At 37.6% G+C, this 13,487-nt stretch overlaps 1 protein-coding gene across 1 annotated transcript in view; it reads right to left on the bottom strand.

The window, feature by feature from the left end:
* Window positions 1-266: 266 nt before the first annotated feature.
* The window catches only part of DCT (dopachrome tautomerase), a 31,993-nt gene continuing 18,772 nt past the window's right edge, over window positions 267-13,487 (bottom strand). The window contains exons 7-8 of the mRNA XM_027116002.1: window positions 4,085-4,286; window positions 267-767 (exon numbers count right to left, since the gene is read on the bottom strand). Coding sequence (XP_026971803.1) covers window positions 595-767; window positions 4,085-4,286 — 375 coding nt within the window. The 3' untranslated portion in view covers window positions 267-594. The remainder of the gene's footprint in view (window positions 768-4,084; window positions 4,287-13,487) is intronic.

The following is a 13,487-nucleotide window of genomic DNA, read 5'->3' as shown; positions in this document are numbered from 1 at the left end:
TGTATGGAAAATAAGGCCTATTTTCATCTTCAAGACCATTTTAAAGGCTGGAGAGAACGAGAGAAAAGAAGAAAAAGAAGCCGCAGAAAGATGACCAGGAAGCCACCTAAAATCACGATGTTTACACCTAAAAGAGACCTTGGAGACTCATGTAGCACCTGCACCTTCCTGCCCCCATCCCTTTACAAATGAAGACATGTGGGCTGAGGAAGATTTAACCATGATCTTGTCCAGCTCTCAAATTACACTGACCTGCAAATTTCAATGAATCCACTCTATCGATTTTTGGGGGTGCTCTCAGAACACGAAGAGGCTTAATCAAAATGAGGAATTATTAACAAATACCACCAATCATCATCAGCTCTACCTTTGTTTGATGGTAGAGACACCCTCAAGCACTTTAGCTTGTTTGTGAGATAAAGAAAGCAAACCAGAAACTACAGCTAAGCGTCTTCCGTATTTGGGATCACCACAACAGGAGGAGCTACGCCAAAGATCTTCAACAAAAGGAAAAACAGTGAGGATTCATTTGCTCACTGTCAGTGTCAGAACTAAGCCTTGGCCAGCCTCTTCTCTAGGGTAAGGCGTGAGCATCTAGGCTTCTTCTGTGTATCTCTTCTTGCTTAATTGTGTCTCCATTAAGGGTGTATATCCTTTTCGGACTCTTCTATATTGAAGGAGAAGCAGCAGTGCAAAAAGACCAACCAAAACCACCAGCATCCCCATAAGCACTGAGAGGGTTGTGGTCCAATCTGAAGTTTCTTCAACTGAAATTAAAGCAGAAGAGAAGGGTCTATGATTGGGATTTTCATCGGCTGAATACTCTTAGACAAGGGAAGAATAAACCTATTAGCCTTTCACATGCACTTTTGTTGATAAAGCAAAACTACACTGGCCGGAATAAAATTTATCTTCTCCTTCCTTACCGACTATTTATCATATCCACAATTGTTTTTCTGGAGGAAGTGGGAAATGGCATTCCATTATTTGAATGTAGATTATTGCATTTTAAAAATTTCTTACGATAAATACTTACACAGAATAAACCCTCCAAGGAAGTATATAACTACTTTTGTGAGTTAGAAACTCATCTGTAAAAAAATGCATGCTAAAATGGTATCTGGGGAACTGCAAAATATACAACCTTCAGGTCTAGAAATTCTTCTATTGTCTCTACCTTTTTTATGGGGTGATAAGTGAGTAAGACAAATGAGATTGGCTATTATAACAGGAGAGAATCAATAGCAAGAGCAGAAGGAATTTGGACCCATTTAAATAGTTGTGAATAAAATCTGAATCATCACATGATAAATCCAATCCTCTATTCAAATATATTTTATAAGCACTTTTCCACAAAATTAATGGATTTCATTTTTTGTTGTTTCCTTAAAAATTATCATATCTTTGGCCAGCTGTTCTTAAATTCAGTTTCTCTGAACTGGGTTCTTGTTCTATACTCTACACTTCTCTAAATGTAAGATTGTCCTTCTAGTTGTTTCCCTCCAATCCCACAGAGGACCCTGACTCATCACAATGGTGTTTCTCCAAGAGGATTTTTACTTGTCTCCTCCTGCAGCAATCTGGCAGGATCTATTGCCATCTTCATCTTCTTAAAACACAGATTTTTATTCTGTCATTTCTTGGTTCAGGAGCCAAAAACGATTGCCTTTGTTATCGTCCAAACTCCACTGCTTAGCTTTTCTTTAGTTACTTATTATTTTTTAATTGTGGGAAAACACACATTACATACGTTTTACCACCTTAACCATTTTTAAATTAAGTTCCGTGACATTAAATACATTCATTTTTGTGCAGTCATCACCACCATCAATCCACAGAAATTTTTTCTCTCGCAAAACTGAAATAGTAATTCCCCAGTTCTCCATTCCCTCCCAGCCCCTGGTAACAACCATCCTACTTTCTGTCTCTATGAATTTGACTACTCTAGGTGCCTCATAGAAGTGGAATCCTCGTTTTTGCCCTTTTGTGACTGGTTTATTTAACTTAGCATAAGGTCTTCAAGGTTCACCCATGTTACAGCATGTGATGGGATTTCCTTCCTTTTTAAGACTGAATAATATCCCATTGTATGTATCGCCCACATTTTTTTATCCATTCATCTGTCATTGGACACTTGGGTGGCTTCCACCTTTGTCTGTTGTGAATAACACTGCTATGACCAGAGGTGTACAAATATCTCATTACTTGCCTTCAATTCTTTGAGGGTATATATATGCTCAGAAGCAGAATTGCTGGATCGTATGGTAATTCTACATTTAATTTTTTGAGGAGCTGCCATATTGTTTTCCACAGAGACTACCCTAACATTCCCACCAGCGGTGCACGAGGATTCCATTTTCTCCACACTCATCAACACTTGTTACTTTCTGCTTTCTGGATGTAGAGTGGCATCTCGTGGTTTTTGCCCAGCTTTTAAAGCGCTCAGTAACCAGGTCCTTCTCTCAAATCCAACTTTAATTCACAGTTATCTACCCAAGCCCTCCACTACAACCAGACCTTCGTCTCATGGTCCTCTATATAGACTACATGTGTCTTTCACAGCCCTGTTCCCTGCCCTTCTTCAATCTAACATGCTCCCTTCTTTCCCCCTCACCTACCTAAGACCTACCATCTCTTTAATCTAGTTCAAGACCCAGCTCCTTTCCCAAATCCCTCTCTCCCTTCTCCAACCTTTTGTTGTAGTTATGTCTCCCCAGGCAGGATTGTAAATTTCTTTGTTAAACCAATAAATGAATGTAATTTGTATCTTCTATTGAGTTAGTGCATTCTGGGCATGTTTAGACTCTTGGTCTGTACCTGTTAATTGGCTGATGCCAGAAGACATGGAAGCATGGTCAAAATGCACATTCCAAACTTTCTGATTATTATTATGTTCTATCCCAGAGAAAAGAGAAAGGTTTCAAAGAGATATCCTTAGCTGAGCAAAGAACGGAAACTTCAAATCAGTAAGCTGCAGTAGATGTAGAACTGGAAGGAAAAAGAAAGGACAGGGTCCAGGGTCTGAAAGGCTTTGAAAGTTAGAGAGACAGAGAGAGAGAGAGAGAGAGACACGTGACCTCAGAAATCATCTTGATTACTTTGCACCAATGGGGAAATGCCACCAGCAGATAGGCCGTATGTTTTGCAGCTTCTTGAAAAATTTAGAGATTTTTAAAATTGTTTTACCTTCCTTTCTCAACCTGTCCTAAGATTCTTTAAATGACACATGGCGCTATACTGGGGCCTGGGCAAATAAAAAAATATAATGCCCCTACCTACACTTATCAAAACATCCTCCCATATTTTGAACCAGGTGGAAAAGCTAACAAAAAACCTACAACTTAAAAACATGACTTCAAAAATTTCATTAAAAAAAAAAAATGTACACATGAAGCCCCGTGCAGCCCAATCTATTGGCAGGCCATTGTCATCTTCACAAACCCATTCAGCAGGTTGGTACTGGCTAACTGGGGGAAAAAAAAAATTGGTCTACTTACAAACTGATGCAGGGGTATAAAACAAACAAACAACGACAGCTGTCTTTAAATTTTTGGTAGTGTATTCATCATAGATTTTTTTGCATGAATTTGGGTATTTGAGAATATTACTCCTTAGCTCAATTACTGAGTTTTTGGCCTGCCCTTGAACTTTGTGCCTGAGTCACGTGCTGCGTCTGCCTCACCATAAGCCCAGCCTTACCTTCAGGTCCTGCTAGTACCCATCCGTAGGTGGCTAGTGTATTTTGATTTTATTGCTTAGGCATTTCAAACCACGGCCAGTTTTCAATTAATGCAAGTAGAATTGTCAAATCGGGTGTAGATACTTTCCCTGTGAAATAAGTTCTCTTAACAACTTTCAGTTTTCTAAAACAAGAGTCATCCAACCAGTCCCTTTTCTGATGTTTAATTGGTAGTTTAAAGGCTCATTTTGGTAAATATAGATACTCTATAAAATTGCCAATAAACTTAACTAGACCTGAGTACTTCAATTTAAGGTCGTGGTTTACACTAAAAAGAAAGGAAGAAGGAGAGAAAGCTTCTTTAGAAGATGAATGAATCACGCATTTAGAAGTTGCATTAGTTACCTGGCAGATCAATGGCATAGCTATAGCCAAGCTGGTCTGCAGTTAAAAAGAGTTCCTCATTAGTCACCGGAGGGAAGAAAGGAACCATGTTATACATCCGATTGTGACCAATGGGTGCCAGTTCCTGAGGCCAGGCATCCACAGGGGGATTGAATCTTTTCATCCACTCGTCAAAAACGGCATCAGTAAAGGAATGAAGGACCTGCAAGACAGTTGAACACGGTGTTAACATTGATAGGTCTGTTCCAATCAGACCAATCTGATTGGAACTTTCTCTAAAATGAAATAGGGTTGGTTCTTCTTTTTTTTTTGCAGTACGCGGGCCTCTCACTGTTGTGGCCTCTCGCGTTGCGGAGCACAGGCTCCGGACGCGCAGGCTCAGCGGCCATGGCTCACGGGCCCAGCCGCTCCGCGGCATGTGGGATCTTCCCGGACCCGGGCGCGAACCCGTGTCCCCTGCATCAGCAGGCGGACTCTCAACCACTGCACCACCAGGGAAGCCCGGGGTTGGTTCTTCTTGACATCAGGAACTTCTTGGTGACATACCCACTGGCATATTTAGTGACGTTTCCAAGGCTGTATGGCATATCTCTCCAAACAGGATTATAAACCCCTTTGTTAAGACAAATGAAAGTTCATGTTGCAGATTTAACATTGGTTTAGGAATATTTGAGGCCTTCAACAAATGCATGTTAATTATTAGGTTCAGGAAAAAAGGCAAGTGTGATGAGATATATAGTGTAGTCAATATTCAGATGATTTGGTTTTAACAAGAGAGAAAGGAAACGTGTTTACCAGTATTATAATACAAACGGATAGTTAAAAAAAAAAAAAAAGACAGAAAGAAAAGAAAAGAAAGAAAGAAAACATCCAAAATGGGTGTTCAAATTTTTCTCACCAGGAATACCCTTCTATGTGCTCATTTTATAACCCTATCATCTGAATTCTCAGTGTTATGCCAGCAAAAGTCTAAAAACATTGTAATGCACATAGTGCTGTTTTATTTTCTCAAGGAAGCTAAGTCCTTTTCAAATACAGCAATTATTACATGTTTTAAAATATTAACAGCAAAATTTCACATTTATAGTCCTGATTTTGCAGCAGGACGTAAATGTGAGAAATCAGCCCCGTGGTTAGAGGCTCTCTTTCACTCCTAGACTGTCGTTCAGGGAGCCCAGGGGCCCTGTCTGCTTTTCCTTCCCTGCTGTGTCCCTAGGGCCTGTCAACCCAGGGTTTGCTGCAAGGGGGAAGGGGGACATTTAATTCAATAAATACTTGTTAAATGAATTCGTTTACCAATTTACCAATTATAGAGCTCGTCAAATTATACTATAACTTGTTATTTGTTTATCAATTTCCCCTAACAAGACCCCTAACTCCTAAAAGCCAGAGATAAGGTCTTTTCATCTTTGAAGTGTTAGACTTAGCATACAACTTGGACAGAGTAGATGCTTAATAAGTTTCTGTTAGCTGATAACAGTGCCATGCAAATTAGTTTTATATTTTGTACAATTCAGCCAAACAGGCCTCTTTCTAGCAAGTGCTATTTCCCTCTGTCTGCAATCCTGCTCCTTCTGTTTTCTGGCATCAGAGTCTTTCAAGACAAGCTCAGTGGTCCCTGTACTGAGACATCTTCCCTGACTGCCCTCTTTTTTTTTTTTTTTTTTTTTTGCGGTACGCGGGCCTCTCACTGCTGTGGCCTCTCCCGTTGCGGAGCACAGGCTCCGGATGCGCAGGCTCAGCGGCCATGGCTCACGGGCCCAGCCGCTCAGCGGCATGTGGGATTCTCCCGGACCGGGGCACGAACCCGCATCCCCTGCATCGGCAGGCGGACTCTCAATCACTGAGCCACCAGGGAAGCCCAGTCTGACTTCTCAGTCCTTTGCACTTCTTAACCCTTTTAATTGCCTTGCCCTTCTGGCTTGTATTACTGTTGTTTATTTAGTAGATAATAGTTTCAAATCTTACCCAAAGTTTCTTGTAGTTAGTCCACCCATTCAGGCAACAGTGAGAGCTTTCTACATTCAGGATAGTAAAAAGAATCAAGTGATTTACTGAGGGGATTTTTTTCCTGAATGGACTTTTAAAGTTCATGGCAGAGACAATCATGTTAAAAACCAAAACATCAAATTGTAAGACCTGGGCTTTCACAGAGAGAAAGGATTTTCTGAGTTCTGAAATCTTGGCTTTGAGTAACAAAATTTAAACCCCGGAGGAATAAAGGCATAGAGTTTATCGCATGAGCAACAACTTGAGAAGAACACATGATAATGCTAGTGACCAATGTTTCCCACAAGAAGAGTTCAGAAACAGTTCATCTTTGAGAAGGGGCCTCAGCCCTGGAAAAGGAGCTAAGTGTTAGTTGTTGGTGTGGGTCCCTGAAAACAATATCACATGCCCTAAATCCTGGAAACTCCACATAAGGTTAAGAGGTTCCCAGAGAGGGCAATTGTGCTTCCTTCTCCAGGTGTAGCCTCTGGAGCCTGCCAGCCTCAAACAGAAGTTTTGCCTCAAGCGTGGAGACCAAGCAATAGATGTACAGTGTCTAAGTGTAGCAAGCACTGTGGGTTGCTTACCCAATAGCCTTTCTCTGCTTCTTCCACAGTAACTTCCTTTGTGTTTGGGGTGAAACAATGTGTCAAGTTATCCATGAGATTTAACTGCAAGTCATTGGATAGGACTTCTAGGACATCTCGTTAAAGGTGGTTGTCTCGCTTAAAAGTGTCCCCTTTTCATTTTCCATCTCTGCTTGCTGCTTCCTGGTACGTGGATGTGATGGCTGAAGCCGCAGCAGCCATCTTAGCAGCTAGCAAGCAAAGTTAAGAAAAGAAGCCACTCACCAAGGACGGTAAAACAGAAAGACAGAAGGTGTTCATGATGACTATGGGGCTACTATACCAGCCCTGGACCGCCTGCCACTAGAGGTCTTTTACACAAAGAGAAAAATAAACCTCTTTTTTGTTTAGGCTTCTGTAATTTTGGTTTTCTGTTTTAAGCAGCTGAACCAAATTCTAAGTGATACACAGAAAAAGGGGTGTACCAGAATGTATTTTCCAAGCAAGGCCATACAGAATCTCTTGAACTTTTAGATACTGTCTGAGTTCAAGTGAGAGATCAAATTGTGATTTACGAAAAGAAATAAGAGACTCTCAGGGCATAGAAAGATGCAGATTTAATGCTGTAAGAGGTAAATAACTGGGTGAAAGCACTAGAATTAACCCAGCACAAAGTGTAAATAATTAAGGAGGGGACAACACTCTAAAACAATTCATAATTTGGAGAAATAACAGGGGAAGAGTAAGAAGGAGAGATTATAGGTCTCAGAAGGGTTGTTAAACATTATACAATAAAAGCTCTAGTAGGAACTACACACAGAGTACCCAATTTATAGAATGTAGTAAAAAAAAAAAAAAGGCCAGTGTGTGCCAAGAAGATGCAAAAAAGGCAACAGACAAAATGCTGTGAGCAACAATATATCCAGAGGCTAGAAAGAGAAGTAGTGCAACCTGGAGACTAGGTATTTTTGATGAAGTTGTGAACATTGTTCCTCAACGAAATACCCTGAATTGCTCTTGAGAAACTAATGATATGTTTGTTGGACACAGGTTGAAAATAAGCTAAGTTAATATCTCTATAAAGGCCAAATGTAATTTGATGATAATAAATAAAAACAGAACAAAGTAAAAGTAAACTGTTGTTGACTTATATCTGCTATAGAGATTCATAGTTACATTTTGGCATTAATAATTGAGTGCTTCAGAAATGAGGTTACAAATTTCGGTATAAAACTTATTCTATCTTGTTCCAACAAAGTGTGGATAGGTACAGGAAGAAAAAAAAACCCCACTAAATTTCAACTTGCGAGGCAGTATTGAAGAAAATGTGATTACATGGGCTTTCGAGGTAAAAATTTTTAAATGTAACCCTTGCAGAAAAAGCAACTGATCAACAAATGTTGTGCTTACAGGCATAAAGAAACTTAATAAAGTACAGGGAAAGCATGCATGCCTTTCTCAAGATCATTGGAGGATAAAGTTACTACCAAACTTAACCTTCATTTAAATGGCTGCAAATTCAGATTGCGGCCACATGGAATCTCGTGATGACAAGAGAAGAGTATCTGTGCCTGGAGGAACATTACTATCGAAACCTGAGGCTGACTGAAAACACATCTGTACTTTATCAAAGACCAGCTCACTGTGGTTTTCACCACTTGAGTTCACGTATTACTATCCAGAAGATGTCATTCATAATCAGAGTGGATCTTATTGTGGTAACATGATGATGCTCTGGTCCTCTAAGAATTCATATTTGAGCATTTAAAAGTCACATGATAGACACACAGTTCCATATGAGAAGCTCTAATTTAAAACTTAAGTTAGAAGTCACAAGTAAAAAGTTGGGTCCGAATTTCTAAATGAGAGAATTCCTAATGGTAACTCCTAAAAAGCATAGCTAACCATGCTTGTTATTTTATGGTATCAATAATATTTATTTATTCTTGCCTTGTTCTGTCAAGGATTTGAAGCAGTGTATAGTCAAGATGTTGGTTTTACATACCTAAATAAGCCATATGCAATAGGCATGAAATAGTTACACAACACCCAACTTCTACTTAGCTGACTAAGCTCTCCTACAGGGACATGAGTACTCCATAGACGGCACATTCAGTGAGAGAGAAGAAACAACCAGAGAAAATGGGCATTTGAATAATAATAGTCTCCCGGGCAGTGCTCAGCCCGGATGGTGCGTGTTTCCCGTTTTGCTATAATTTTCTCTCCCTATCCTTTTCTACCCACTCTCTCACTGCATCCTGAGCAGACAGAATAGAAGGTACTTTTCAGGCATTTTGGAGGAGTTACATAGGGAAAGCACCCTTTCTGCACAAAAGATTTGTATAATAGCATTGGATACAAAATATACATATGTATACATAAAATTATACAGTATACACTGTATATAAGATATGAAAGCATGCATATAAGAAGAAATATCAAGAGCATTAGGAACTCAGTTGCTATACCCTTGAGGAAGAAAGCTTGTAGTTTAAGCATTAAATTTTGAACAGATGCAAACAGAGAACACAGGAGAGTCCTGCTATTAGTATGTCAATTTAAAAGATGTGATGTATGCTGAACTGCATACATCATAGGCAGACAATACAGGTTGAAAAGAGAGGACCAGGGTGATGTTAGAAGAGATTCTAGAGAAGAACTGAGATACTCCCAGGCCATTCAAGACTAAGGGACCACCAAAGCTCTAGGAGAGAGGAACTCAAACGAATGCTAGACCCATCTTAGATTTGTATATAAATTATGGTTTGCTGTTATACTACTTAATTCATCAATAATGAAGTGTATATAGTTCATCTCTTAGTTACAGGTTTAGTTCTTCTCAGTACAGTATGTGTTTATCCTTATAAAGTCTAGAGTTGAAAAGAACCCCTTCAGCTCCATTTAGCCATTTAGCATGTACAAGTTAAAAATCAAACCATCCCTACAAATTATTGTGTATAAAATCAGCCACAAGGATATATTGTACAGCACAGGGAATATAGCCAATGTTTTAAAATAACTATAAGCGAAATATAACCTTTAAAAATTGTGAATCACTATATTGTACACCTGTAACTTATGTAATATTGTACATCAACTATACCTCAATAAAAAAAGAGTAAATAAGAGTATATCACAATAGAATGTGGTACACATTTCAGTCAAGAGTATTTCTTGTACCTAATTAAATATTATTAGAGCTTTTCAATTATTAAAAATAAAACGAAATAAAATAAAACCACCCGGACTGAACCTATAGAAACCCTGCCACCCTGGGAGCTCCTGCCCAAGCAGGTGGCCAGCCACCCTTTCTGGCACCTCAGCTCTTGTAAAATTCACCAAGATGTTATGCTACTTAGGAATCAGTGGCTGTCTATCTCAGTTATTTAAAAATACATATATTAAATAAGTAAATGTGGCATTTTAAAGTCATGAATCCTTACTCATGACAAAACCAATGCCCTATCTTTTCAAAAGTCAAGGGAAATTATTCAGACCTGCCTCACCAACTAGTGTTAATTCCTATCAACATGATCTAACAGGACAATGTGTCCTCAGCTATAATGAAAGCAACTGTGAAGTGATCAAATTAGAATTGTCTAAACTGACAAAAGGCAAAATTGTAGCTGGAAGACTCCACGTGGGGAAATTTTTGAGGAGAAAACTTTTCTTATAATCTCTGCTCAGCCACTTACTAGTTCATCTGATGTTGTACTCAACTCTTAGCCTCTCTGAACTTTACTTTCCCCATATTTAAAATGAGGAGAGTTGTTTACCAGACACAGTTTGTGAACTTAAAGGACTATGTTTGCATGGCATCTAGTGTAGGGACACATTAATAGATGCTCAATAATTTATTGCACATCAACTAAGTACTAACCACTAAAGAACCTAACCACTGTTCCGGAGATTGGATATTGTATCAATGATCACATTAACTTCCCTTAAGCTAGTGAAATTTAGAAAATACATCTTTATATGAACAGAGTATTAGGTTTCCAAGAAAAATAAAATATCAAAAGAGGATGTTGTATTTGTTACTAGCTTGCATAGAGAATAAATCATTTAACTAATTCTCTTAAGAACCTTTAGGTTTTTTTGCTCTCCCAGAAGTCATTATCTTACATGAACATGCAGATCACAGAGAAGGAAATGCAAATGGTTCTTCAAATATGTGAAAAGATGCTGAACTTCACTTAGAAGAAAAGAAATGAAAATTAAATTCACTGAAATATTTTCACTTATCACATTGGCAAAGATGAAAAAGTGTAATAACATACCATATTAATGAGAAAGATTCGGGGAACTGTCCCTCTGCTACATAGCTGGTTGGAGAAAAAAATCATTCAACCTCCCAGAGGGCAATTTGGCAACATCTATCAAAATTTCAAATGCGTTTATTTAACTTCTGAGCCCGTGATTCTATCCTCTTGACTTATCTTACATGTTCCTTTATTGCTGTATTGTTTGTAAAACAAAAGATTAGAAACCACCTAAACATCCATCAGTAGGAGACCAATTTCAGGAAAAATTCATGCTACAGGATACCATGAGGGCTTTTAAAAAAAAAGTGTTTAGAATAGGTAAAAAAACAAAAACTAAAGAGTAAAACAAAGTCTCTATAGTATGCTGCCATTTGTATAAAAAAGAGAAATATTATACATAAATATATGTGCTTGTATATCTATAAGATATATCTGGAAGAATAGGGAAAAATGGGAATGGATAGCTGGGAGGTGGTATTGATACAGGGACTTCATTTTGTGCCTTTTACATTTGAACCTCTTATAATGTTATAATTTTTTTTAATTAAAAAATTTAGGAAACTATGTAACAACCTAAAAATATGTGCATTATATTGGCAACTGTATAAACATATAAGAATATGAAACAAAATAAGCAGAAATATTGAAATGAAATTATGGACATCTAAAAACTTTTTTGCCAATATTTCTGCAATTATAAATCATTAAACCATTAATACATTTAAAATTGACATAAAACAATGTTATTTTAATTACTCAGGATATTACTCTATGACTTTTTAAGAAAGATAAATATAATAGACCCATTTTTAAGTGTTTTGCTCTTGATGGGAGAAAAGCAATGTAAGTGCTTTGCTCTTGATGGGAGAAAAGCAATGTCCTATATACTTCTTTTGTAAAATTTCAACTAAACTCATACTAACTCAGAAGTATTTTATATTTGCTACTATGACCTATTAATTTTAGTCATTTTATTGCAGCCTAGAAAGGTAGAGTCTGATAAGGTCTTACAGGCTTAACTTAGTGTAATCCATTAGATCTTTGTTTTTAGAAACTCATTTTCTCTTTTCTTGGTTTATGTTCTTAAATTCCTTTCTTATCCAAATGATTGTCATTGTTAAGAAATACAAATAAACAACAAGGTTTTACTGTATACCACAGGGAACTATATTCAACATGTTGTAATAATCTAATAACCTATAATAACTATAACGGAAAAGAATCTGAGAAAGAATACATACAATATTGTGTTAGTTTCAGGTGTGAAGTAAAGTGATTCAGTTACATATATAATATATACAATATTATATGTAAATGACTTGACTATAACTCAATAAAAAAAGAAAGAAATACAAATGGTAATAAGGCTGCTTGTATGTCTTAATTCCATTTAGAATTTCAGCATATAAGGTGAGGAACAGACACATGAGCTATTCAGTGAGTACTAACCATGCAACCTATGAGTCTCCTAGCTACTGTGGAATTGAAAGAATTACAACTTGCCGAATGTAACTTTCTAGGAGGATAATATCCAAATTCACTTTAAGAATATTATCTTTAGGAATTGGGAAGAAAGTTACTAGTCTCTAACATAGTTTCTTTTGTGGCAGTTAACTATTTAACTTTTTAGTCTATTGGTTTCCCTCTTTTTTTTCTTTTCTAGGTTATACCTACATTTAATATTGAAAACAGAACTACTTAGCATTCCTGTGACCTAATATTATTTTCCATGATAAATGTGTGCATTTCCTTCAATTACCTTAAAATTAGAATTTCAGAGATCAGTTCAGAGTTTTTCCTGCATTTTAGCATTATGCCGTCTTATACTCAGTATTGCGATCATATACAACTTTGTATTTCTCTTGCTTGAAGAGATTTCAGAAAAATAAATTTAATAAATGTTATATGCAATGTTTTTGCATAAATTGACTCATGAATTTGAAATTCCGGAAGCTATAGCTCTGTTAACTTAAGTGCTTTAACCTGGCTTTCAATACTGTTGAAGCTGAATTGGCTTCAACATGAAACTCTTTGTAAACAGCCTAAATTAACTGTGAGTTCTGGAGCTGGTGCCAAAACATTACTCCTTCTGTACCTTCAGAGAAGGGCTGTGGCTTTTTGTCTATTTATATATACATAACTTATACCAAAGAAAACAAAATTTTAAATATTAAAGGTATTAAAAGTAATGAAGACAAGGACGATTAAACATCTAGTGTCTTTGAACTACGTGTAAGTCACGGAATTCCTCGTCCATAAAGTCATAATGTGGGCTTCTAACTAGAGCAGGAAGAGAAAGATGACTAAAGAGACATCCGTACGGCAGAGAAGACACTGATCCCTTCAAGCTGGGGTTGGCAAACTAAAGCCTGCTGGGTAAATAGGGCTCGCAGCCTGTTCTTGTCAATAAAGTTTTATTAGAACACCACACTTGTAGGCAGATAGGGGAGGGGGAATCCCTGGTGGGAAAGAACCAGTTACAGCTTTTCGACATAAGAGAAGCCATTTTAAGCCTAAGCCGTTTTGTGATCTAAGCCTGTCCTCAATGCTTGCCCTTGAACAGGCCTCAGTAATAACAATTTT

This window comes from Aethalodelphis obliquidens, unplaced genomic scaffold (assembly GCF_003676395.1).
Source record: "Aethalodelphis obliquidens isolate GAN/ISIS:26980383/991018 unplaced genomic scaffold, ASM367639v1 scaffold15, whole genome shotgun sequence".
NCBI lineage: Eukaryota > Metazoa > Chordata > Mammalia > Artiodactyla > Delphinidae > Aethalodelphis > Aethalodelphis obliquidens.
Note: the sequence above shows the minus strand (reverse complement) of the source record. Positions and strands in the feature narration are given on the sequence as shown.